A 25,382-nucleotide genomic window follows, 5' to 3' on the forward strand; every position below is an offset into this window, starting at 1 on the left:
CATTTCTACCATGTCATGATCCAACTAGATTTTAATTACAAATGTTGGAATAACAGAGTAAGATACCAGAACATAACCACGATTTCTCACAAAAACATATTCTTTATTGAGTGAAATGAAATCCAGACAGGTGACGTTCAAGTCACAACACCACAAACATAATCACACTTGGTGTTACAGGTTTGCATATTTCTACAATCATCTCCTTCTGCAAGACCCCGCACCAAGAGCTTTGGCAACGTTGATTGTAAACTGAAACTTAAAACGTGTTACCCCATAAAGAACAAAAAAAAGAACAGGTCAAAATGCAAACTAAGGAGAAACAGTGGGTGGTAATGTGTCTGTGTCAGGATCAAACCGAGGGCAGGGAAAGTGGAAACATTTAAACCAGTGTTAAAAACGAGTTAATGTAGATTTTAAATGACGACTTTCATGCCTGATCCATTCTTCTACCTTCTACTGACATTCCTTCAACACCACCTCAACAACAGAAAAAAACCTTTATTGGATTTTATAATAATATTTTTACATGTTTAAGTGTACATCATCTCAGCCATGTGTGACATCTTCTTAGGGATGTAGAGATAATACTCCATATAACCAGAAAGGTCCTCTATTGTGATGTCGTCGACGTAGGCCCGCGCCTGCTCCGAACACGAGCGCGGGGAGCCTGACGACAACGGCGATGAAGCTGTGGCAGCGTTGCTGTTGGTACCGAGAGTTCTGGGGGCGTCCTCGTTGCTCGGCAGGCTCCTCTCACACTCCGAGATGACGTCACGGAGCCCCGTGAAGGAGTACACCTCCACTCCATGCCAGGCCTGGTGATGGGCCTGGCACTGACACTGGGGTTCAGCCTCCTGCTTACCCTCCTCCTGGGAACCTGAGCTTTTTCTCTGTGAGCAGGAGCAGGGAACGTGGGGGCCATCTGAAGAGCTGCTGCAGTGGAGCTGTGACAAAGCCCGGAAGTCAGCGGTTTCAGAAGGTCCAGATCTCTGAGGTGCTTCTGCTCTGGATTCTGCCCCACTACAGGCACTTTGCTCTGGGCCACTCTCCTCACCCGGCTGGACATCTCCGGAGCTTCCCTCGTCCTGCCTGGATGATGCTGCAGCAGTAGTTATAACAGCGGGTATCTGTTGTAAGGATGTCGAGGAAACCACAGCCCCCATGTGTGTCTCATACGCAGCACGAGATCCAAAAACAAGAGGGGAGATCTGGCTGGTTTTGGCTGAAGAAGAAAGCTCTTTCTGTGCTGTGAGAGCTGCAGAGGAGCCTGTTCTTCCATCGACGGCAGGATGAAGCTCCACAAGCTCAGGCACAGCCAGGCGCTGGTGCTTCAGGCAGCCACTAGAGGTCGACATTGCAGAGGCTGCTGCAGTGCTGCAGTAGGTGAACTTTGGGGGGTGCAGGATTGGAGACTTGGATCTCCGCCGCCGCTGGGTTCTGGATGCACCTCTCGAGGTTTTCCTCATACATCTAAAGGTGGAGCGAGAAACGGGAGGAAAGAAATTTAAGGTAAACTATAACAATATGCAACGATTTAAAACAGTACTGTTTACAGCTGTGAGTCTAAACTAAGGAAAACCGAGTAATTATTACAACAATTTTTGTTTAACACATGCAGCCACATTTCTGAGTTCTGAACACCTAAATCTCTTAGTAAGGTGACAAACAATAAAACTGCATACACTCAGCTGCTGGATAGCACCAGCTTAGACAACACGTAAAACAAGTTGCAATAACAGCAGCTTTGTAAACTGGCTATTTTACCATATGCAGATTTATAAAACGTTGGACACAACAGGAAGTTATTCTTTGGTACCACAGCTGACTGACACTAGGACACTATAGACAAGGTCAGTAGAGTGTCTGCCTCTAGTGGTTGTTCAGTCATCTTGCTCTCTGTGATCGCTTTCACTGTGGTTCATTGTGGCCAAATTCACAAAATAATTTTTGTAATTCACTTATTTTTCCATTTCTGCATGAGTATAGAACAGGGATTTTATAAAATCACAACATGTACACAAATCAACCTAAAACCAGGTTAGGAACTCCTGTGTTGTGTGATTAGCTAAATACTAATACAAGCAACTTCATTAGATCAATAAAAGCTTAACAGACATTAGAGTTGACTGACAGACTTGCAGTTTCTTCACTTTTTTCTTAACAGACTGAAAATACACCGTCTGTTGCAGAGACTTCACATCTACTAGCTGAGTAGTGATCACTTCGACCTACCCGTGCCAGTTGTCCTTCGGGCAGCTGAGTTTCGGTTTTGCTCCACTGGCATCAAGAGCAGCTCGTGATGCTGCTCTGGGAGCCAGCGCCTCTGAAACACTCACAGCTCCAGGTAAACTGAGAGAGAAACACAGAAACCTTTAGAAACTTTATTACAGTAAGTGTGTCACCAGTAAAACTCTGACCATCAAAACACACTCCAGTATCTACCTAAATCTAAATATCGCTAGCAAAGCACCAAATATGAGTTCATAATTAAAGAGGGGCAGTTACAATGGAGTGTATTAAAATCAAAACAACAAAATGCTGGGTTTTGTGCACAGTGGTGAACATATTTTGGAATAGATAGCAACTGTTTATCATTCTAATTATCAATTAGTCTTCCATGTTTTTCTTAAATTGTTGTCAGTTAGCTTCTTTCAGCTATAGCTGCAACATAAGCGTTGCTCCAGGGGAAGACAGTTTTCAGCTGTGGTCACACACAAGTGAGCTTTTGTTGCTCTGAAATTGCATCATTTAAAAGATTCAGCACTGTGCAGATGTTTTAGGCCACCCTTAGATTGGTCGTTTGGCAATGCTATTATGACCATGTACATCTCTTTATTAGAATAGAACTAGAAAATCTACTAAATACTGTCTGTAGACAGTAATTAAAAAAAAGCTTCTATAGGCTAAAGTAACAGGTGTCTAGTGTGACCTCTGCAGAGGTATCTGGAGAGGTCAAGGACAAAAACAGGAGTCTGTCAAAATCTGATGAGATGTGGTCTCAGAGTTTCTTGCCTGAGAGACCAGAAGAAGTCCAGCAAGGGCCTGGCTCTGCATCTATCAGCTTCATCTGGATGAGTTAATCCTTAGTCTGAAGAAGCTTGATCAGGAATGGTCTTAGTGGAAGGAGAAGAGCCAAGAAACCACTTTTTGTGCCTCTAGTTGTTCTAATGTAAAAATTGAGAAATACATCTGGCCATCATAACATTGCTAAAACCAATTTAATGGTGGCCTGAGGTTTTCTGCACAGTAGAAACACCGAACTAGCATTTAAACAATATCATGACAGCAGCAGAGAACAGGAGTCAAGAAAAGCAGTGGTGCTGTCTGAGCTGTTGGCTGTTGTTTACCTCTCAGCATCAACCCTCAGCTTCTTAAATGCTGTCTGCAGTGTTTCCTCCTCACAGTCCTTCCCTCCTGCCTCCATGGTGGGAGGAGGCCGCTCTGACCAGCCACCCAGCTAAAACACAAATGCACAACAGTAATTCAGTAGTGAAATTATACAAATTATCACGCCGGTGTGAACTACATGGTGACTAAAATAATTATTCATTAACAAATCTGCCAGGTTAAGTGTCCAGCGTCTAATATGGATCTCGATTTTTTTGCACACTGCCAAAGTCTTTGGTCAGCAGTTACAGACAGTGGATCCCTCAAGAGTTCACAGTAAATGAATCTGTCAGAAACAGCACAGGTTTAATCATTTGGTTTATATAATGTCAGAAAATACATCTCAAACTATGTCTTCAGATGTGTGTGAGAAAAGCAAACCCCAACTCCAGTCATGAAAGACAACAGAGTAGAAGAATCCTGAAAATGTTCAATTCTGGTATTTTATATTATTGATGAAAGAGATGAAACAGCTGCTTATTCATTTCTGTTGTTAAGCTAGTCGCAGCAGCTCTAACACTGGTGCACTTCTTCACAAAACACTGACAACTCCGTTGATACAACACATGTATTAACAAACACTGTTGTAGTAGAACTGTCTACAGTGGATACGTGGCTCCGGTTCACATCATGACTATAATGACTAGCTGTTAAGAGTTTACCACGTTTGTCTACATGAACTGTTGCAGTTATTCCCACTAATCCCGCTACAGAACACAACATTAGCGATCCCTGCTTGTAAACAGGGGATTTCGAAAGCATTCCCACCCTGCTGGCTAATGCTAGCAGGTTATATTAACTGACAAGCTAACATGCTAATTGGCTCGCCAAAATACATCGTTGTAAACGTCTCCAAAACTTTTAAAACATATGTGTAGTACTCACGGTTCAGGATATCCTGGTCGCAGTAAAGAGAGATATACCCAGGGCATAAAGGGTGTTTCTCTCTGACGCTGAGAGCAGTGTTGACTAGCCACAGGCTAGCGACAGCTAAGGCAAACTACAGGGCTGCTTAGCTTTGGAGGCTAACGCTAGCTCTGTTCGACTGGGTCTCCGCGAAAAAACACGACCTGTGCCGTTAGTAGAAAGAGCTCGAACGGACGGTTAGAGCCATGCTGGTCTTCAACTCGCGAGTGGAAGTGAGCTGTGAGTCGGAGCAGGCAGCAGATGAAGCGACGTTGGGACCTGGTTCTCGACTTTTCTCTCTCGGCTCCTTGTTTACAGTCGCAGTGACTCTGCAACAACGCGCTGCGCCGGTGACGTCAACACACAAAACTCCGTGACGTCACCACCAGTCGAAACTCTCATTTAATTATTTTAAATATCGACTTCTAGAATAGATATTGATAAAATATTCTAAAATAGATAATGTTGTTGTTTGTTTATATTTAAAATGATACCATTTGAAATACACTGCCCGTCCAAGATAAAGTCACACACTCTAATATTTGACCTCTAGCTTTGATTACAACACACATTCATCGTTTCAATAATCTTCTGCAATGTTGCAGAGTTGCATTCATTTGTCACCAAGATGTTGTGTTGATAATGAAGACTCAGACCGCTGCACAAAGTCTCCAGCACACCCCAAAGATTCTCAGTGGGGTTCAGGTCTGAACTCCATATGTAAAATGATGTCCGATGAATCCTGACATTGTCATCTTGGAATATGCCCGTGTCACCAAGGAAGTTTATTTGTTTTAAACATGGCTTCAGAACTGAGGGTCAGAAGTCAAACTGTTAGCAAAGAGTCCCACAATGGCCACACTGAAGCTTTGTAGGAGGGCAGTGAATGACTCAAACACACTTTGTGGAAACTGGATCCGTTTTATCCAGAGCTCGATCAGGCACCAAAGGAGACCACACCATCAGAACATTATTGACTTTGTTCACTGTGGTCAAAAAAGTAATTTCATTACATTTCATTTGCAGAAACAAGACTTCAGTCAACAAAAGTATACTGTAGCTGTAAGCTATAAGCTGTAGAAGTATATATCACGAAAGAAACAAAGCTTACAGGGTATTAATTATAGTTCCAGTATGTACAACAACAAAAATATATATATAAAAAAAATAGAAAAATAAAAAAAAGCAGTTTGACCTCTGTTGACTACAAGTTCATCCTTTTCTTTACATTAAGACAGATATCTTATAGTTTTCTGGATTTCTGATAACAACTCATATTAGACATTTTAAAAAATGCCAAGAGCAAAGATGTGTTTAAACTGAAAAATAACTGGAGTAACCGAACCGAATAAAACCAAGCACAGATTTCTTTATGGAATCGGTACATTTCTTTCTTTCTGACAGTACATTTCATTAAAAATATACCAAATATTAAACTTTACAACACAACAGCTAAGCTAACCATGGCTTGTTGTTATGCGTTGTTCGTATTGATGTGTCTGAGACAGCTTGTCTTGCCTTGTCTTGTCTCAGTATGAATGGGAAACACAGTGTTAGGTAACTTTTGTATAACAGCATGATGTTGGAGAACAAAGCTTGGAACAGAAAATTGCATCCAACTCCTCTGAGGTATTTCTCTGTCAAAAGATCAAAACACACACTTAGATATGCAGTAGTGGTAAATAAACAAGTACATTTATTTACTCCACATGAGTTCAGTATTTTATGTTGCTGTAGTGCATCTATTCTACGTTACTTTTACTTTTCTTTTTACTTTCACTTTCGCTCCATTAATGTGTCTGACAGCTTAATTATTTTTCTACACCATTCCTGTAATTTGTAATGCATCTTGACTACTGCAATAAACCCCCCAAACACTCAATGCACACAAGTGATATCTATTTAAATATAAACAGAGACAGCGACAATTTTTACTTTTAGTACTAAAAATAGGCGCCATTTCATGCTTTATGCATGTATTCATTATAAAAACATCATTACTGGAGTTCTTTAAATCTTGAATCTTAATAAAATGTATGAAAATCTTTGCATACAGTCTTTAAGTTGCCCCTAGATTTCAATAGCTGTTTAATAACTAATACCTGTTATTTCTGCTGTTGTGGGCATTTCTCATATCTGCACCTGTAAGATAGACACATAAATAAATATGAATAAATAAATAAACACATAAATAAAGCTGCCTATGATGTTCTGTCGCCCAAATTCACTGAACACTGGATGTAAATACGTTACGGGAGCACGCAGCGGCCGTGGACCAATCAGACGTCGCCAACTGGACGTTGCTCCCGGAACGTTCTGCCCTCGTCCAATCAGAGAAAAATGCGTGGAAGCCCACTGAATGCGTCGGACGATTTGACCAATCAGGTGCTGCTATAGCATGACGTGGCACCGGGAAGCCCGTACACTCCTCGCACTTTACCGGCGTCCGTAGTGAAGTGGCGGCGACTCATGAGACACGCAGCGATCACTGGGTTCTCTTAACGGCGGGTTAAACATTTATTCATCGGAGTTAATCAAGTCGAAATGTTGCGTTTAAGCGGGTTGTCGGTGGCTCTTGTGCTCGCTCTGGTGCCAGGTCCCGCTGAAGCCTTGAAAGAAGGAGACTGTGAAGGTAGGTCTGCGTGTTAGCCTCAGCTAGCTTCAGCTAGCTTCAGCATCAGCTCAATGGCTGCCTGGATTCACCAACAGCTACTTTTTATGTGTTTTAATAGTTAATACGTTTAATTATAACACACAGAACAGACATAACAGAGATTGGAGCGGATATATATAGAGTAACTTAGAAGCAGCTGGTAAGAACATGGTAAAACATTTATGTGATGCTCCCAGGTCCCACGTTTGATTCCTAACCAGAAAAACAGTGTCACACAGCTGTCAGGCTGCTGATTAGTAGTAAAATCATCTGGATGGAAATTAAAACAAGTTCTGTAACTTCTGACTCAGACCACACCACCGAAACCCACCTTCAGATACCTCTCCACCTCCACCCCAGCTCCACTTTGTGCCTTTCATTACCTGTCACACATCTTTATTTTTAATAGGTCATAAGGACTTTGTGTTGATAATTTAAATGTACAGTGTATATAGTGTAATTAGTAACTATAGCTGTTAAATGTTATGAGTAGACAGTACGGTATGTACCTAATGGGTAAATGTACTGTACTTAATAACGTGTGTCTCATTGTGATGTAGAAACTACATAGACCAAAAAAATAAAAAAGTCTTTGGGAACTGTAAGATGTTCAGCAACTGTCTGGATCGTTTTAAACATTGGACATTGGTTTTAGATAAGATTCTAGCTAGATTTGCATTTGGCAGCTCTGTCATCAGTATGTATGTATGTGTGTATGTGCGTGAGAGAGGGATAGAGAGAGAGAGTCTTTGTCCTGTTTGTTTGGCAGTTAAATGAATGCATTAACAAAAGGCAACATCACAGTCTTTTAATATTTTACCAAAATGAAAGTCATCTATGAGAGTCTGCAGTATTCTGTTGGATATTTTCTTTACATGTGCCTTAATTCGTTTTGTTGAAAGGAGCTTTCAGATTTCCATCCTGTGATATGGTAGCATTGGTGATGTTACACATATTTTTGGAGCTTTTCACCCTTAAATTAGTTTCACACCACAGATGTCCTGCTTCTGATACAGTAAATTGCGGGGAGAGTGAGCAGCTTTGCAGCAGTGGAAGAAACGTGAAGCTGCACAGTATAATCAGTGTGGGACAACATCTAGTTAATGTGTGTATTTACAGTATATTTATATATATATATGCATTGTGTGTCTTTGTTTCAGTGTGTGTGAGTTTCCTGGGGAAGTTCTACCAGTCACTTAAGGACAATGATGTAAAGTTCAACAGTGCAGATATTGAGAAGGCCCTCATCAAGAGCTGCAAAGATGCAAAAGGAAAAGAAAACCGCTTCGTAAGTAAACTACAGATTGGATTTTTGAGGTCAACAGACTAGAAGCAGTCGCTTCAAATCAGATTTTTTTTTCTCAGTAAGTGAGAGTACTGATGGAGTATGAGCTGAGGTAGTTCAGTCATGGCAACTGAACCTTCATGTTAGGTTAAATGTTTCTACTCATGACTTAACTGACATATAACTTCACCTGGATGACTGAGAATGCTATTTATTTTGTTAGAATTAAAGACCATAACCTCTGTAGTGTTGCCAGCTATGCACGGCCTCACAGCATCTTTCTGGTTACTGTGTTTGGTTTATCTGCTTCAGCTTCACTGTTCTGGTTTACTATCACTGCTCTCATAGCACTGGTTTCAGCAGAAACTAGATGTGTTCAAAGAAAAAGCTCTAAATGTCCACTGTCCACCATTGGACAGCAGCAAACAACAGACAGAGGCAGTTAGAGGCAGACTGTTGAACAGAGAGTGGAGCAGATGTTTCCTCTAGGAGTTGGTACAGACTAAAAATGGAACTGGAAGAGGGAGAATATTGAACTCACCGGGTGTCACACACCAAACCAAATAAATCATCATGTTGCTCTGAAACTCACAGAACTTCCCATTTAACTTGATGATACTGTTTTGTGTTCAGTTTGTTTCTGCTGCTTGTAAGTGTCCAAAAATCTGTTTTTCCAGCTCTGAAGATCAGTTCCTTTGGGCTCATTGGATCCTTTGTTAAACCAATAAAAAAGTCAAATGAATCCTTTCTCATTATCCCCCTCATCTAGTGTTACTACATTGGGGCAACAAGTGATGCAGCCACCAAGATGACCAATGAGGTGTCCAAACCACTCAGCTACCACGTTCCAGTGGAAAAGATCTGCGAGAAACTCAAAAAGAAAGACGGTCAGATCTGTGAGCTGAAATACGGTAAGAGGGAAGATATTATATTATTATTATTATTATTATTACAGAGAATCTTTATATATTTTCCAGAGGTTTTTTCTAACTCATGTGTTTGTGTCTTTTGTTGTGGGCCACATGTAGACAAGCAGCTGGACCTGACCACAGTGGACCTCAAAAAGCTTAAAGTGAAAGACCTGAAGAAGATCCTGGAGGAGTGGGGAGAGTCCTGTAAAGGCTGCGCTGAAAAGTCCGACTTCATCCGTAAAATCACAGAGCTCATGCCCAAGTATGCCCCTGCAGCTGCCAAAGCACGGACAGATCTGTAACCAGGAACAACAAAACCACAACTTTGGACGTGATTTGGACCAGACTGTCACTATCCAGCGAGGAGGACCAGGAGATCAAGAGAAGAGTTTGGTCTGATATGTTTGTCTCAGTCTTGGGTCTTTGAGGATATACACTCATCTGGTAATCCTACAACGATTCAAGAGTTTAGATATTACTGTATACATGTATGGTTGGAGTCTTATACTCAACTTTAAATCTAGTTAGAGGGATTGAACAGTGTTTGTCGTCGTGGGATACATGGTTGGGGAAGAATTTCTAGCACAGAGGCACCGATTGAGGAGGACAGTAGATCACTGGCAGCAGGTTTTCTGATTAAGTTGTCAATACATTTCACCGTGAGTTGATGTTTCTCTTTATTGACCATCATTGCACCTCTAATGCACCCCAGCACAGCCTAAACATTTTCATTCAATCAAGGATTTGAATCTCCTTCCTCCACCAACCACACCCCGATGCCTACTTTGGAAAGTAATCATGTTTAACTTCCACGACGTGTTGTGGAGAAGATATGTGTACATGGATGCTGGTTTGCAACATCTGACCCATACTGAGACTCAAAGAAATGGTTTGACATTTTGGGAAACAAATGAGATGTGATATGAAGCTAGAAAAAGCAGCTGGTTAGCTTAGCTTAGCATAAAGAGGAGAGAACAGCTATCTTGGTTCACTGATGTACACATTATACCTCGTTTGTTTTATCTGAAGTATAACCTTTTTTTCCCAAAATGTCAAACATTTGCTTCACGTTTTTCTAAATAAGAGAGACATTCAGATCTCCTTCAACCTCCAATTTAGTCTTTTCTATTTATCCTTAAAGTCACAGATATTCCAGTGCAGCGTTAAAATCTGCAGCTGTAAAATGAAATGAAATAAATGTGTTTTTCTTCTGTTATTTATGACAGTTTGATTTGAGCTGCATCATCTGGCCTTGTCATTTTAATGCTATTGTTATGGAAATGTCCCTGAATACAGCAGTTAATGTGCTCCCAGATACATGTAGGTTCTAGATAACAAGTAAAGACACACACACATACATACACACTGTAATGAGGGAAATCCAAACATTGAGTCAGTCCAGGTGAGGGTACATTCATTGTGTGGAGAACATATAGAACTGTTTGGTCCGGACTGTAGATCTAGACAAAAAGGGACCTGCTTGTACTCTGCTCGAACTGATTTTATGCTCTTCTTCTTATACTAAAAACTTTTCCAGAGGCAGGTTTTGCACAAAAATACTTCCTCACAGACATGAGTATAGGTGACTGTATGACAGAGGGAGGTACACAAGACCTTTCACTGTCAGCAACGAAGAAACGATTAGCGGAGATATTTATTGTGGATTTTTCTTTTTCATCTAGATTTCTATTAGGGGGGTAATTTAGGCCTGATTACACTCTGGGTGGTTTCTGTTCTCCTTGTCTGCTCAGCTTCCACCTCCAAGCAGCACTCGCTGTATAATCAAATCAGAAGCTGGATAATTGGATTCTTAAAGTTTAAAATAAAAAACAAAACCATTAACCTTTGACAGGGGCTGCTCTTTATATATTTGATCGCACTTATCCACACCCATGTCACGATTTCAGCTCTTCATATTAATTAATGGTTCTTCCACCGCCCAGACTGTGGCTTGTGCTGAAATTAAACAATAAAGATGTGAGAAGTTTCATACTGACCTTTCATGTAAGGCCCTGTCATTTGTTTCTACTGTACAATTCTACTTTTTCATTAAAATATGAAAGAAAAACTCCCTCTGGAGTAAAGTTTGACTTTCTAATTTATGACAAAGTTTTATATTCATTTACATATGTGGGTGTGGACATTTAACTAACGCACTAATGTGTATATGTTTGCATACATGTGTGCAGGATTATGTGTGTGATTGTGGTTATGAATGTAAATATATTCAGTCCGACTGTGAGATGTTTCATATTCAGTTGTATCTTATACACATAAATACTGGGGTTCTTGATATTTGTCATGAAATTTCACTTTGTGAAATCCCCTAAGACATATTCTTGTGTAGATTTAGTATCCATGTGCAATCCTGCATATTACTATACAGCTTCTCAGATGACTGCACTGCACTACACTGTAAATATATGTTACTATCCATCATTGCACACCTATTACTAGTCTTAATCCTAATCTTTATCTTTATTCTATTGGATTAGGCTACAACATTCTCTTAAGGTATATTGTGACAAGGTTCCTATATCATCCTCTATTCCTCCTCCTATTGTGAAGCTCACCAAGTATTGGATTGTTCATCCATTAACAGAAAACATGAACTGGGTCATGAAATAATAATAATAGTTATAACAACAACAATAATAATAATAGTTATAACAACAATAATAATAATAATAATTATTATTATAACAACAACAATAATAATAATAGTTATAACAGCAATAATAATAATAGTTATAAAAGCAACAATAATAATAATAATAATAATAATAGTTATAATAATAATAATATATTAATAAAAATAACAATAATAACAATATTGATAATAATAGTTATGGCAATAATAATAATAATAATAACAATAATAATAATATTAATAATAATAATAATAATAATAATAATAATATATTAATAAAAATAACAACAACAACAACAACAATAATAATAATAACAATAATAATAATAACAATAATAATAATATTAATAATAATAGTTATAATAATAATATATTAATAATAATAATATATTAATAATAATAATAATAATAAAGATAAAGTTAAACATTAAATTGATGGACGTCCAACAGAGAGCGTGACACGTCATGACGGCCGACGGAGTGACGTCACCAGAATCCCCGCCCTCCGCAGGGAACGCGCACATTCCTATTGTCCAAGATGGCGGCGTTGGTGCAGATCCTCTGATGCTGACATGTTTTTAAACGAGTTTGTCCTTTTAATTCGATATAAATGCAAATATTTTCCATTCGGACTAAGAGCGTTGGTTTGCCGAGGCTGTGGTCTGCTACGCCACCCCTGGAATTAGCTCCCCGGGCCGGATTCCCGTTGCAGGCATCGAAAAGTTTGAGCTCCATCATCCTTTGGAAATGAAGAGGCAGGCCGGGAGAGAGACTAGTCCGTCCAGGGCCGTCACTAAACGGATACGGGAGAGGGAGCGAGAGAGTGCGCGGAGAGAGGAGCTGCCACCGCCGCCGCTGGCTCTGCTGCTGGCGGAGAGCCGGGGATATCACCGCCGCAGCCGAAGCAGAGAGCGAGAGAAGCCGCGGCTGAGGGAGGAGCGGGCGGCCGCCCTGGAGCTCCACCACCGTCACGAGCTCAGCCTCCTCGGTCGTCCGCCGCTACGGACCACGGCGGCGGAGCTCCCCGCCGCCAGGCCGGGCACTCTGGAGTACAAAACGCTGCTCATCAGCAACCTGGGCTCGCAGGTCTCGGACGAGGACGTGGAGGACGCGCTGTTTCACGAGTTCAAAAAGTTCGGGGACGTCAGCGTGAAGCTGTCGCACACGCCGGAGCTGGGCCGGATCGCCTACGTGAATTTTCGGCACCCGGAGGACGCCAAGGAAGCCAGGCACGCCAAATCCTCCAGGTTGGCTTTGGGTGATCGTCAGCTCAAAGTGGAACCCATGTACGTCCGGAGGCGGAGTGTGACGCCGCCGGACGTCGGTTATTTGCCTCTGCACGCCCCGTACCCCTACAGACAACGGTCCCTGTCCCCGCCGGGACCCGGGGTGAGTAACATCAGAGACATCCGAGCCAGGCATTACGCCTTGGAGACCCTGGGTCTGAGCAGAGAGAGGGAGAGGCTTTTGGATTATTATGGTATGCTGGACGAGAGGGGCCGACCCTACGGCTTCCCCCCGATGCCCGTCGTGGAGGACTTAAAACCTGAGGATGATCAGAGGGCGACCAGTAACCTGTTCATCGGAAACTTGGATGGTAACGTAACGGAGGCTGAACTGAGGAGGGGTTTTGACAAGTATGGCATCATTGAGGATGTTGTGATTAAACGCCCAGCACGTGGACAAGGGGGGGCCTATGCTTTTGTGAAGTTTCAGAACCTAGACATGGCCCACCGGGCCAAAGTGGCCATGCAGGGACGGCTCATCGGTGGCAACCCAATAAAGATTGGCTATGGCAAAGCCAACCCCACCACCCGGCTCTGGGTGGGCGGACTTGGGCCTGGAAACTCTCTGGCTGCTCTGGCTCGAGAGTTCGACCGCTTCGGAAGCATCAGGAACATTGACTATGTGAAGGGGGACAGTTTTGCCTACATTCAGTATGAAAGTTTGGATGCTGCACAAGCAGCCTGCACTCAGATGAGGGGGTTTCCCTTGGGCGGCCCTGAGCGGCGCCTGAGGGTGGACTTTGCTAAAGTCGAGGAGAGCCCCTCTCGTCCATTCCCCCCTGGTTACCAGCCCCCTGTCACACTCCCCTCACACTATGACCTCCTCGGGGAGGCCTACAGCCGCCATCGCAGCCTCGAGCGGGAGCTGAGGGGAGCCAGGGAGCGCTCGTCACCCCCCTCCCACAGCGTCCTCTCACAGAGGGAGAGAGAGAGGGCTCTGCTGGAGAGAGACTACCCCACCAGCCCCACTCGTAGTCTGGAGAGGAGAGCGGGAGGAGTGGAGGCGTTCGGGAGGAGTGGGAGAGGAGCAAGGAGCCGCAGCAGGAGCAGGGAGCGGTGGCTGAAGGAGAGGGAGGAGAGGAGGAACAGGAGGAGGAGCAGGAGCAGGAGTCTGTCCACAGACCGGCCGGCAGAAGAGAGGGAGAGAGAGAGGGAGAAGGAGAGGGGGAGGTCCAGAGTTCGAGGTGCGGGAGGGGCTGTCTCTCCTGACGCCAGTCCAGATAGAGCACGGGTCCGAGCCCCAGACTCCACCACGGAGCCAAGAGACCACTCCCCTGACAGCGGTGGAGGGGGACGTCACTCTGCCACCAACGAAGAAGATCCGCTGTCCGGCCGATACCACGGTAAGAGGTCCTCCGGCGAGCATCTCAACAACCATCACCACAGAAACAGCGAGGTCACCGCTGCCGGCTCTCCCGCCCCCCCCACAGACACGCACACCTCCTCCTCTCCGAGCACGCTGTCAGAGTTCGCCCAGGCCTCTCTCTCCAAAATGTGGCACGGCTTCTTTGCCCTGAAGAACAGCAGTTTCCCCACAGACCTGTACCTGCTGGAGGGGGGCTCCTCCTTCTTCAACACGGTGATGAAGGACACTCTGAAGCTGCAGAACCAGAACCAGCCGAGCCAGCTGAAGATCGCTCAGAGGCTCCGAATGGACCAGACCCGGCTTGACGAGGTCTCACGTCGCATTAAGCTCGGGCGACCCGACGGGTTCGCCATCCTGCTGGCTCTTCAGGGCCCCGTCGACCGCCAGGCCCCTGCCCCTGAGCTGGGACTGCAGGTGCGCTTGCTTCGCCACCTGGTGACCTACCTGCGGAATAAAGAAGCAGCCGGAGTCGTGAGCCTGCCCGCAGCAAAAGAGGGGGGGCCTGGGGCCATGCTGTACGCCTTCCCCCCTGGAGATTTCTCACAGCAGTACCTGCAGGCTGCCAAAAGGACTGTGGGTAATCTGGAGGAGGAGCACATGGTTATAGTGATTGTTAATGACACTAATTGATTATGACACTGATGAGTCCACACGTGCACAGACTCCTAACAGCAAGCGCACACTGCGAGCGAGCTGTTTTTAGAAAACTGCATTTTATCGTTTTTATTCAGTGTCTGTTAAATGAAACAGAGAACCACACTACATCTCCTGCCCTCTCCTCTGCTCCCTGTACTTTGTACCTCCCTCTCTCTGTGATGCTCACATTAACAGAACGAGTTCACAGCAGGAGTTTGTTGGAAATGAGGCCCGTAAAGAAAAACACTTGAAGGGAGAGAGTCTAAATGTATACGCCCGCAGGCGCTAAGCTGTAACATACACTAAATCCGAGGAGCTTGCTTATATGCTTGTTTACTTTATTTGTCCTTTTTCTTTTCATTTTATCTGAATTTACCAAGTTCTGTTCAGTAGAAGTGAGACTAAGAGGTTTTATACAAACTCATTATTGTGTAAGCTGAGTGGGAAAGTGATGCCAGCTGAGTCCTGGCTCAGGCTAAAGAAGCTGACCCACCCCTGTGACTGTATACTTTTAAAATAGTTAGTGCTTTTATCAATTGAACCATTCCAGTTCTTTTATTTTGAAAGGTGTGAGTGTGTTTGGTCTGTTGTTGCATGCAGGAAAAGAAAAGTTATATTTTGTTTGTTTGAAAATGTATTCTTCCTCACACTCGAGATGTTTCCTATTGCTGGAGTTCAACTGTTTCACTGGTGCAAGGTCTGATCTGACTCAGATTTTATATTGTAAACCACGTTTTCTTCAGTTTTAATACATGAATCCATCCATCTGTTATCCATCCATGCTTCTTTTCCTGTTCGTCAGCCTTTACTTTAGCATCATTCAGAGGAGCTTTTAGTCAAATGAAATGAGGATGTTGAAGTTTTGAGAAACAACATGTGGGAATTTCAGTGAAACCCTCAAGTGTCCCCAGAATAGTTTCAAACACTAATTTACGGAACTGAACTTGTCCTGAGTTATTTGTTAAACTTTCACGTTTTGTGCCTCTTTTAGAGATGAAACACTGACTTAGAGCATTTGATATTAGATCAGATAATTCTAATGAAAACTTCATAATGAAAAGCATTTTCCTCCTGAGATGCAGGTCACAGTCTGTTTGGTGTAAAACAGGTGACTTGTTTGTACCAACCAGTGAAGAATCCACATTTTGCAGACTTCAAATAATAATTTATTTCCTTAAGGTGAATTCTCCAGATGTCGTGTTTTATGTTCAGTTTACTGAAAAAGAAAAGTAAGAAATCTCATATTTGAGAAGCTTCATCACGTTTGAACTGTACTCGACTACAGGTAGAAGTACCTCTTGAAATTCTTTCAAATTGAAGTGCTGAGTACATGCTCTGTAATTCGTCTCTGTAAGTACAGAATTATTCTGTACAGAAGTATTGTGTACTCCAACGTGGTGAAAATACTGTGAAGACACATTTTAACAGACCAAAAAAAGGGACGAGGACTGATGAGGATTTAGAGGACATGTCAGTCAGAAGGTAAACGTGGTACTTTACTGTAATTTCCACTATTTGTTTACAGTACAAGCAGTTAAAGTGACTCTCAGTACAAACGGAAACACAGAACCGGTTCAGATTTGATTCCAGGAGTAAAGTTCATGGTTTGATGTTAATTTCTCCTTTATCACTTCATGTGATATTTATTTTATTGTTTGGTCCATAACATGTCAGAGAAAAGTCAGGGAACACCTTCAGGGTTCATCAGACAGAGAAAAGCAGCAAATCCACACCAGAGAACGTTTCTACTGGACAAAGAACTTCAATCCAAACAACAAGTACGACTGTTCACGCTGTTACTGGTTCAAATTCACATCCTCTCAAATAAGAGAAAGTGTCACAACAGATAAAAGAACCACATCTGCTCTTTAAGCTGAACCTTAAGTGTCTGAAGTTACCAGTGGTGGAAAGTAACTCAGTAAATGTTCTCACGTGATCTGATTATTGGAGCTCACTCCTCACAGATGTTTTGCAGCTGTTCAGTGAAGAAATCCATCTCAGAGCAAATCATTTCTTCTGTAAATGAGTATAAAACATGAAATAAGTCTGACAGCGTTCAGAGAACATTTTAACAGAGCCAAACTGTGTCCAGTTCATTTTATAAACTTTAAAAACTGACTTTTATGATTTGATTTGACGACTCAGTTATTAACAGAAATGTCTTTTTAGGATAAGGTTTCTGTAACTTGCTGAATCCAGTTCCACCTTGACAAACATAACGATATAAACTCTTAGTTCCAGTTTTTGTCTATTTTGTCTCTGAGTTTAGTTGTTTTTGTCTCTGTGCTAATTTTCTATCTCCTTTTGGTAAATTTGGTCTTTTTCCGTACAGTTTTTTATCAGTGAGGTTGTTTTAAACACCTTTACTTTAATCTTTGATACTTTAAGTTTTGTATTTTTACTTTGACCTAATTCGAGTTCTTCTACTACCACTGGTAACTGTCGACGTCTTTTTGCACCCTGCTGTCTTAAATGTCCTGATTGTAACACTACAGCATCTGTCACGTTTCTATGTTTGCAGCTTGTGGTTGGTCTAACTCATCATGTTCATGTCTTTCCTACAACACTGAAACGATGGAGCTGGTGCTGCATGTCCACCACCACAATTCACCTGTTTTGTACAATACACTGCGAAAGGAAATAAAAAAACACTACTTTCTGTAGCAGCTGTCCTCCATGAACTATACGCTTCCCGTTTCCTGTGTGATCTGAGCCGGTGGCGTGCTGTGTTCGGACTGATAACGCTGCACAGACCCGGTGGAGTACAAATCCATGCCGACAATCGGATTTCGTACAGAATCCCTGTTCTGTTTTTGCGTTGATATAGAAACATGTATTCTGTAATGAAAGATGTAATAAACATTTTATGCTCTTTCTAAGACTATGGTTTGGTACCATTTGTGATTTGTTCTTTATGTTTATTATATAGTACATTTAACACTATATTACACACAGTAAAGATGTTCTACTGTCTTCTTTCCTAAAAACCTACAGATTAATAATCCACTTGTTCAAATTAACCTTTTAGAATAAAAGGTTTCTTTGTTATTCCTGACAAAAGCCCCAAACATAAGTCTAAACCTAACACCTGGTTCACGTTCACTCAGGTGCGTCCAACAGCGCCTCTCTGGTCAGACGGAGCATAGCAGCTTCACCCGAGTCCACAGGTGAGGTACAGGTGAAGGAGGCCTCCTGTGATTGAGGGAAAGTCGAGTAAGAGGCTGTTGGTGCAGAAGTCAGACAGTGAAACACGGTTCAGTAAAGTGACGTCATGTTTCTGATCAGATGGACTCAGACTCGAATAACGTCAGTAAAACTTCTTCTGTTCTGAACTCAGTGTGTGTTTCTGCAGACTGAAGCTGTTCTGTCACAGTTTCCTGCAAAGCTTCCACTTTTCTGACGTGTGTTGTATTTTTAATGTTTGACGGTGTGTGATTGTGGACGAGCATGCGCAGTAGGTGTGCTGCTGCTGGTTTATATGAACCTCTTTTTTTACTTCTGTGTTTTTAGTCTTTCTGGTTCGTTTAGTGTCTCTTTGGGATCTTTGCGTCACTCTGTGGTCGTTTTGAGTCATTCAAACAGGAAGTGTTGACAGAATCCACCCATGGGTTTAATGCACACAGAATAAAATGTCTTTATCTAAATACTTGTCTCCTGTAAACAAACAGGATTCCTAAAGCAGTCTGGTGAAGAGGTGCCTCTGTGAAACCTATAGAGAATACAGCTCTCAGTGTTTCAGTGGACTGCATCATCCTGCACCAGTTCACCTTCCTGTGTCCGCTCTGTGTTTCCTCCTCCTTCATCCTCAGCAGGGAGTGTGTTTAAACACAAGGGGGCAGCACAGGCAAACAACAGGACACAGTGGTGATGAGCTGTGATGGACAAGTTGGTCTGTTGAGTTTTAGATTTAGTTTTTTATTTAAAGTTTTATTACAGTTCAGGGTGAACGACGTTCATCAGGATCAACAATAATCAAAGTGCTAACATGATGGAGCTGGATCTATTTTTTGTGCAGTGTTTAAAGCACAAACTTCATCCAGCATCAGACCTCAAACTGCTTTCAAAGAACCACATGAGCTGGATGAAACTGAACAGGATTCCTTCAGCCCGATGTCCCACACACTTATTACCGATGTGAGATCAGTCTGATTTGTTTTCCTGTGCTGTCTCCTCATCTCTCATTTGAAGCGGTTTTCCCAGTTCAGCTCATATTAAAGCTTATTGTGTTTCTAAGCTGCAGTGGAAAACCAGGCTGCTGGAGAATAATTCAGCTCATTAGATCCTCCACGTGTGAATCAGTCCCTGTGTGTGTGTGTAGCCTTCTTAAAACATGTCGTACTGATCCTGTGACGGCTGCACTCCACACTCTCTGCTCTGTTTGCAGTGAATGCTGCTGAGGCTTTAACAGAGATACAGGCAGCAAATGGAGGACTGATGAAATATTAATGTGGAATCATGGGAGCTCCAATGAAATCCATTTGGAGGCTCAAACTCAATGGGAGGAGTAAGCAGTGTCAGATCCCCTCCCCCGAGGACCAACCCTGCTCAAAGTAACAGTGATGGAAAATTATTATCTGCAGTGATTAGGTGTGTGTGTGTGAGTGTGTGTGTGTGTGTGTGATCACAAATCTTAACAGAAGCAGTGTCACATGAGGAGGTGCTCGCCTCTTCTAAGTAGTGGACAAATTTAGAACTTTGACCCTCAACTAAAACCGTTCAGTAACCCACCATCATATAGAATAAACCTGGAGGTGGAGCAGGGCCTCACTGACCCTCATGGCCCGCCCCGATAACAACTGATAACAGCCCCTGACATTCAAAGTGGGTGTATTAGGCCTTAATGACAGTAGAATAGAAAACTCTGGACTTTAAATGTTCGACTTGAGTAACTGGAAGAGATCAAATTAAATCCAGCAAAGCACAGAATCGATGGATAGAGTGAGCTACTGGAAGCCTCACCACACGGCCATGATACAGTTATCAATAGGTCTCTCAGGCATCTTGACTTTCCCACATCCACATGTATCATCCTTTTCCCAGCAGACTCAGAGGCGTCTCCACCTCTTCATCGTCCTTCTCCTGGGTTCTCTCTGCACTCGTCTCTTTTTAAAGCTGCCTCCACTTCCTGTTACAGCAGCAGCATTATGGACAGTAATGTCTGACATTGGTATTTAAAATGTAATCATTGGGAGGGTCATATGTGCAAAACAGACTAAAAGACATAGTCTTCTTTATCGTCTGCTCCATTTATTTACATTTTAACACCTTGTCTGTCCACCAGGTGGCTCTGGGTTACCTTTGTATATTAATGTTCCAGTTAAAGGTTAAGAATAAGACATTTGTTATTTAAACTTAGACAAGGACAAGAAAATGTTTTCCAGTGAATTTTATTACCTCTTTTTAGAGGAATGTCACTAGGTCTGCATGAGTTATGTGTGGATTATGTTGAGTGGAGCTATAAATGGCAACGCTTGGCTAATGGTGTTCAGGTGTTTTGGGGAGAAAATGAAAGCTCACAGTGCTGCTAAGCATTTCTGAGGGTGTCTGATGTGCAGGTCAGACCAGAAGACGATGTCTGTTGTGTTTTATTGTCTCCTGTAGAAAACTCGGTGTCTGTGCCCTACAAACAGCCGTTACACATGCTCACCAGACGACTTTGGAGATGTTGCTTCTTTAAAGCTGTGTGATTAAACTTAGTCTTCTAAAAACAAAATTTTTATACATCTAAACTGAAATCACAAATTTATTTCTGTAGGGAACCAGAATGTGACCCAGAACCACAGCGAGTGAGAAACAGTGTCGTTAGAACGGAGAGAGAATAATTAAAAACGGTAAAAAGTCCCAGAATGAAAGGTTGATTCAGGGGAAATAGAGAAAAGTAACAAACATGTTTTATAGTCACATGACGGCGCTTTAAATGTCAGACTAATGTGTAATGTTAGACTTACTAAACAGAACCAGCACTTTGTGTATTCTTGAGGTCTAACGATGCTGAATGTGCTCCTTCTTTATTAATTCTATTAAATCCAGAGCACAGTTGTGTTCAAAGGTTTTAGCAGTGACACAAATTTCACGCAGAAGCCGACAGGTTGTGACCAAATTCAAGGACTGATGAAACACAAACAGATCCATCAGCCAGGATGTAGGTCAGGACGACTGCTGCAGAGCAAACTGCAGAAGTTTGAAGAAACTGAGTTTTCAAAACTCAAAATGAGTCTCGCTGCTAAAACGTTTGGTCACGACTGTGTATTGATAATTACAGAAACAATCAATATGAAAAGGTCCAACTCCCACTGTTGGTTCAGGACACAGTGAGTGGGTCCATTTACCAGTATATCCCATAACATATACTGGGGGGCTGTGTGAAGGGTCATGAGTGTGTATCAGCATCTGTTGGGTTGGACGAGTGAATAAATGTTGAGGTGTGGAGTTAATAGAAGTGAAGTAATCAGATCTTTGTCGCTGCTCGTGACTTCTGCTGAAGGTTACAGTGACTGCTGTAAGAGAGAACTTCCTCCTGTTGTTCCTGATGAAGCGTCGTCTCTTCTTCAAACAGGAAAACTTCCCCATGCTTCCACTCTGGTAATCCTTTCTGGATGTTAACAAGTGGACATGTATTTGTAAATGGGTCAGGAGAGCTAAGTGCAGACAGTGGGAACCGAATGGCTTTGAAGCAGCTTTCCTCTGAATGCAGCTCCAAGCAGAGGAGCGACGTGCTTGACAGCATGGTGCACAAAAGCAGAACAATACAACAGATTTCTAACAAGGCCTGAAGAGGAATGGGTTCAATGCTGATGAATGCTCCCTAAATATCACAGCTGTCAGTGGTGCAGAGCAGAGGATGATGAAGGACAGAGAGGAAACAGATGAATGAGAAGGAAGGGAGAGAGGAAAAAAAAAGAGGAAGGAAGTGGTAAAAGGTGCGGAACAATAAGGAGGAGACCATTAATTTGGAACAAGGACAAGATATTAAAGATGAGATGAAGGTGTGGGAAGCAGGAGGACGAGGATTTAGTGTTTGACAGTGAAAAGAGATGAAGATGAGAAGAACAAAGGAACAGAGAACAGGTTGGTCCAGGTGGAGCTGCTTTACTGTGTTGTCCACTTCTGGTTGGTCTCTAGCCTGGAGGCAGATATGTTTTATTTCTCAAAAATCAAAACACATCATGCTACTCTATCTAAAAAGAAGTGGAATAAGGAGCTGAAGATGGCACAGGGAGGCAGGATACGAGGGAAGAAGTGTTCAAAAAGAGGAGGAGGAGGAGGAACAGACGATGTGCTGCCACACAACACAACACGGTATGAAGGACGGGCCGGGCTGCTGCTGAATGGACGTTAAACCACATCTGTAGAAGGTGGAGAAGGAGGAAATATAATGCAAAGAAAAGCTGGGATACGATCTGCACTGCAGCAGAGATCAAGCAAAGTGGAGGAGGAGGCTGAAGAGCTCACAGCGTGGTGCACAGTCAGAACAACACAATAGAATCCAACCAGCTCCTCCTGAAGAGGAGATATGTTTAGCTGCTGATGAATAGTAGTTAAATGTCACTGCTGTCTGTAGGATGGAAAGAAGAGGAGGACCAACGAGCAAGAGGAGAAAGTCGCAGGGAGGATGGAGAAATGGGAAAGGACAGTGCTGAATGAGCGGTTAATGGATAAACTGCTCTCTGTTATTAGTTACTGTTGAGCTTCCTGTTCTCCCCCAGCACATTGTACAGTTCACAGCAGTAACAGAAGCAGAGTCACCAGGAGAAGTATTTTCAGTCATCTCTGAATGAAATCAGCCTGAAGACACCAGAAGCTTTGATCAGTGTGAATCTGATCAATGATCTGATCTAATTTATCATTAGGATATAATGACACAGCAGCACCAGTAATCATCAGGACCTGGACTCTGAATCACTGTCTCCCTTTTGGATACAGCGATACTGACATCCTTCGATCCTCTACGTTAATCAGACCTGGATCTTTGAACCACAGTCCAGTTCATAGCTCTGTTTTTGTTTGGTGACCTAGTAGTGACCTCTGTAGTGTCCCTGAATGCAGCACAGCAGACCTGTCTGTGCACAGAGGCACCAAATGGAACAAAATGCTCAGTCTGCTGAAGTTAACCCAGAAGACAAACTGAGAGAGAAAGGAGAAGCAGAAATGTGGACAGGATGTGAGTGTATGAGGGTCATGAGGGTCAACTGTTATATTAACACATGATAAGGATGTGACAGGGCAGCCAGGAGCCCTCTGCTTTCCATAATGACTCATCATATTAGACATCATAAATGTTTTTCAGGTCATTTCCATGTATGAATAAAATGAAATGCTTCACATTGTTCATCTCATTCATCACCTTCAGTCGTTATCTCTCTGTGTGGGGCCACTGATGTGACTTCACTCCACCTTAATGCAGTGTAACGTGCAGCTGCTGATCTAGAGAGAGACAGGTTGGGGTTAGGTTGGAGGTGCTGGGGTCACATCCACATAACAACCACGCTCCTTCAATCTTCACAACCTTTGTCGTAGGGTAACTAATACCTTAGCCTGAGGCCAGGGCTCCATGCTGGCAGATGGAGGATTAGAGGAAGAACTGCTTGTTCAAGAGGCCAAATATCCAACCTCTTTAATCCAGCTCGCTCAGTGCTTCACCTTCTCTGTTTCCGCCGCTGGTCTCTGCTCAGTCCCACCTGAAAACCACGGGAATTGTTGTTTTCTTCATTCAAACCTTTTTTTTTATTTCAAGTACGGTCTCTTCATGTCCAACATCAAGTTTCTGTCCATCTAGTCTTTGATCCGTCCTCAGTGCAGCATCATTATCTGCCCATTCTCAAATCCCATTATTTCTCATTCCCCCGTCGAGCCGTCATCCTGACCTGAGGACAGCTTTCGCCTCCTCTCTGCACCAGTAAAGACATGATACCAGCTTGTGTGTCACATACACTCAGCTGCATTTAACTGGAGAACTGTCTTGGTTTAGTGTGTCACCGTGTAAATATCCTGATGATTGATGGGGAAAAATCATCAAGGTTATTAAAATTAATCCTGAGTTGGATATAAACCGTAACCTTAGTCACAATAAAAACTGAAATGTCACATTTTCCAGCTTTGCGCTCTTCCTGTCTGCAGTGTGTGTTTAAATCACCTGACAGGTTTGAAATGACATTAAATAAACTGATGGTTATATGTCAAATCAGGTTCCCTGACATCTTTGTTTCTTTTGAAGCCACAGTAAGCTGATGCTGACATCTTTCATTAGCTTAGCATGTTGCTATCATGAGTTCTATGGAAATTTGTACAAACTAGCACAGGAAGAAATTTATCTGAGCAGAAATATCATTCAAGACACTTTGGTTAGCGTGGGGGTTAGATCACAGTCTGTAGCCGTGTGAGGCCGGTGCCGTGAAGACAGGGTTCCAGAGTGACGTCAGCTGAATTAAACACCACTCAAGCTTCCAGAGTCAAACCCGACTTGTCTGTTGGTTGACGTCTGGTTTAAATTGATGCTGCTGAGGTTCAGGAGCTGTTCAGATCCACCCGTCACCCTGAAGGTGGTGCTGGAGGACAGATCAGGGATCATCTGAGTCCACCCTGTATTTGTTTGTGTGCTGCCCTTTAGCGTGTGATGGACGACCCTTATTTCCAGTTTGCGTCTGTCTCTCTCTCCTCCCGTCTGCACGTGTCCGTCTTTCTGTCTATAACCTGACATTTCTATAGCAAAGCAAATGTCACATATAAGTAATCCCCCCTCGGCCCCCCACCCCCTGTTGTGTGTGTGTGAATGCAGCCATTGCGGTGTTGGCCCCCTCCCAGCATTTTCGGGATGAAGCTGTTTTTCCTGCGCTGCAGCTGCATCCACCTTAAAGTGAGTGAAACCAGCAGGAGGTTGGTGTTGATGCTTCCTGTGTGTGAGGCTGACTCCCACCCACCATATCATCCCTCTCCTGTCATTATTCCCTTCCCTCCTCCTCCTCCTCCTCTTCACTCCTGTTATTGCAAACACTGCCCCTATTTATGGCACCCTCACCTCTCATATCCCCCTTCTTCCTCCCCCTCCTCTGTCAGTCATGATGAATAAGGTCTTGCGATTGCCTTGTCAGACCTCTGGAGCGTCTGCCCCTCTGGGACTGTGGTGTTTTTGTGCTGTGTGTGTGTTTTGTCTCTGGCCCCCACAGTTGATTGGATTGGATTGCATTTACAGGGAGAAGGGCCGGATGGATGAACAAAGCACCGTCAGTCAGACCAAGCCCTCCATCCCCACCCAGCTTAGACAGGAGCTGTTTGAACCACGTCCTTTGTCTTCGTCTCTCT

The 25,382-nt window shown here is 43.1% G+C and overlaps 3 protein-coding genes across 3 annotated transcripts; 2 read left to right on the forward strand and 1 right to left on the reverse strand.

Annotated features, from left to right (window-relative positions):
- Positions 1–93: 93 nt before the first annotated feature.
- LOC113155448 (oxidative stress-responsive serine-rich protein 1-like) lies at positions 94–4,641 on the reverse strand. The gene is made up of 4 exons (XM_026350196.1): positions 4,276–4,641; positions 3,351–3,460; positions 2,236–2,352; positions 94–1,473 (listed from the first exon to the last, which is right to left on the reverse strand). The coding sequence occupies exons 2-4, from the start codon at positions 3,425–3,427 to the stop codon at positions 534–536; spliced, it is 1,134 nt and encodes a 377-aa protein (XP_026205981.1). The 5' UTR covers positions 3,428–3,460; positions 4,276–4,641; the 3' UTR covers positions 94–533.
- A 2,095-nt stretch (positions 4,642–6,736) lies between these two features.
- On the forward strand, positions 6,737–11,216 carry LOC113155346 (mesencephalic astrocyte-derived neurotrophic factor-like). Its single transcript, XM_026350019.1, has 4 exons — positions 6,737–6,928; positions 8,110–8,237; positions 9,004–9,145; positions 9,263–11,216. The coding sequence occupies exons 1-4, from the start codon at positions 6,841–6,843 to the stop codon at positions 9,445–9,447; spliced, it is 543 nt and encodes a 180-aa protein (XP_026205804.1). The 5' UTR covers positions 6,737–6,840; the 3' UTR covers positions 9,448–11,216.
- A 1,064-nt stretch (positions 11,217–12,280) lies between these two features.
- LOC113155015 (putative RNA-binding protein 15B) lies at positions 12,281–17,764 on the forward strand. Its single transcript, XM_026349471.1, has one exon. It carries the CDS (start codon positions 12,543–12,545, stop codon positions 15,075–15,077), a length of 2,535 nt encoding a protein of 844 aa, XP_026205256.1. The 5' UTR covers positions 12,281–12,542; the 3' UTR covers positions 15,078–17,764.
- The last annotated feature ends 7,618 nt before the right edge of the window (positions 17,765–25,382 follow it).

Source organism: Anabas testudineus, chromosome 5 (genome assembly GCF_900324465.2).
Source record: "Anabas testudineus chromosome 5, fAnaTes1.2, whole genome shotgun sequence".
Taxonomy (NCBI): domain Eukaryota; kingdom Metazoa; phylum Chordata; class Actinopteri; order Anabantiformes; family Anabantidae; genus Anabas; species Anabas testudineus.

Bases quoted from the DNA above. Each gene is read 5' to 3' on its own strand.
- LOC113155448 (XM_026350196.1), bottom strand. From the start codon at position 3,427: ATGGAGGCAGGAGGGAAGGACTGTGAGGAGGAAACACTGCAGACAGCA. The intron at 2,353-3,350 runs GTAAACAACAGC...TTTCTCTCTCAG, and splicing joins CTGAGGGTTGATGCTGAGAG to TTTACCTGGAGCTGTGAGTG. The intron at 1,474-2,235 runs GTAGGTCGAAGT...CTCCACCTTTAG, and splicing joins CCGAAGGACAACTGGCACGG to ATGTATGAGGAAAACCTCGA.
- LOC113155346 (XM_026350019.1), top strand. From the start codon at position 6,841: ATGTTGCGTTTAAGCGGGTTGTCGGTGGCTCTTGTGCTCGCTCTGGTG. The intron at 8,238-9,003 runs GTAAGTAAACTA...CCCCTCATCTAG, and splicing joins AAGGAAAAGAAAACCGCTTC to TGTTACTACATTGGGGCAAC. The intron at 9,146-9,262 runs GTAAGAGGGAAG...GGCCACATGTAG, and splicing joins GATCTGTGAGCTGAAATACG to ACAAGCAGCTGGACCTGACC.
- LOC113155015 (XM_026349471.1), top strand. From the start codon at position 12,543: ATGAAGAGGCAGGCCGGGAGAGAGACTAGTCCGTCCAGGGCCGTCACT.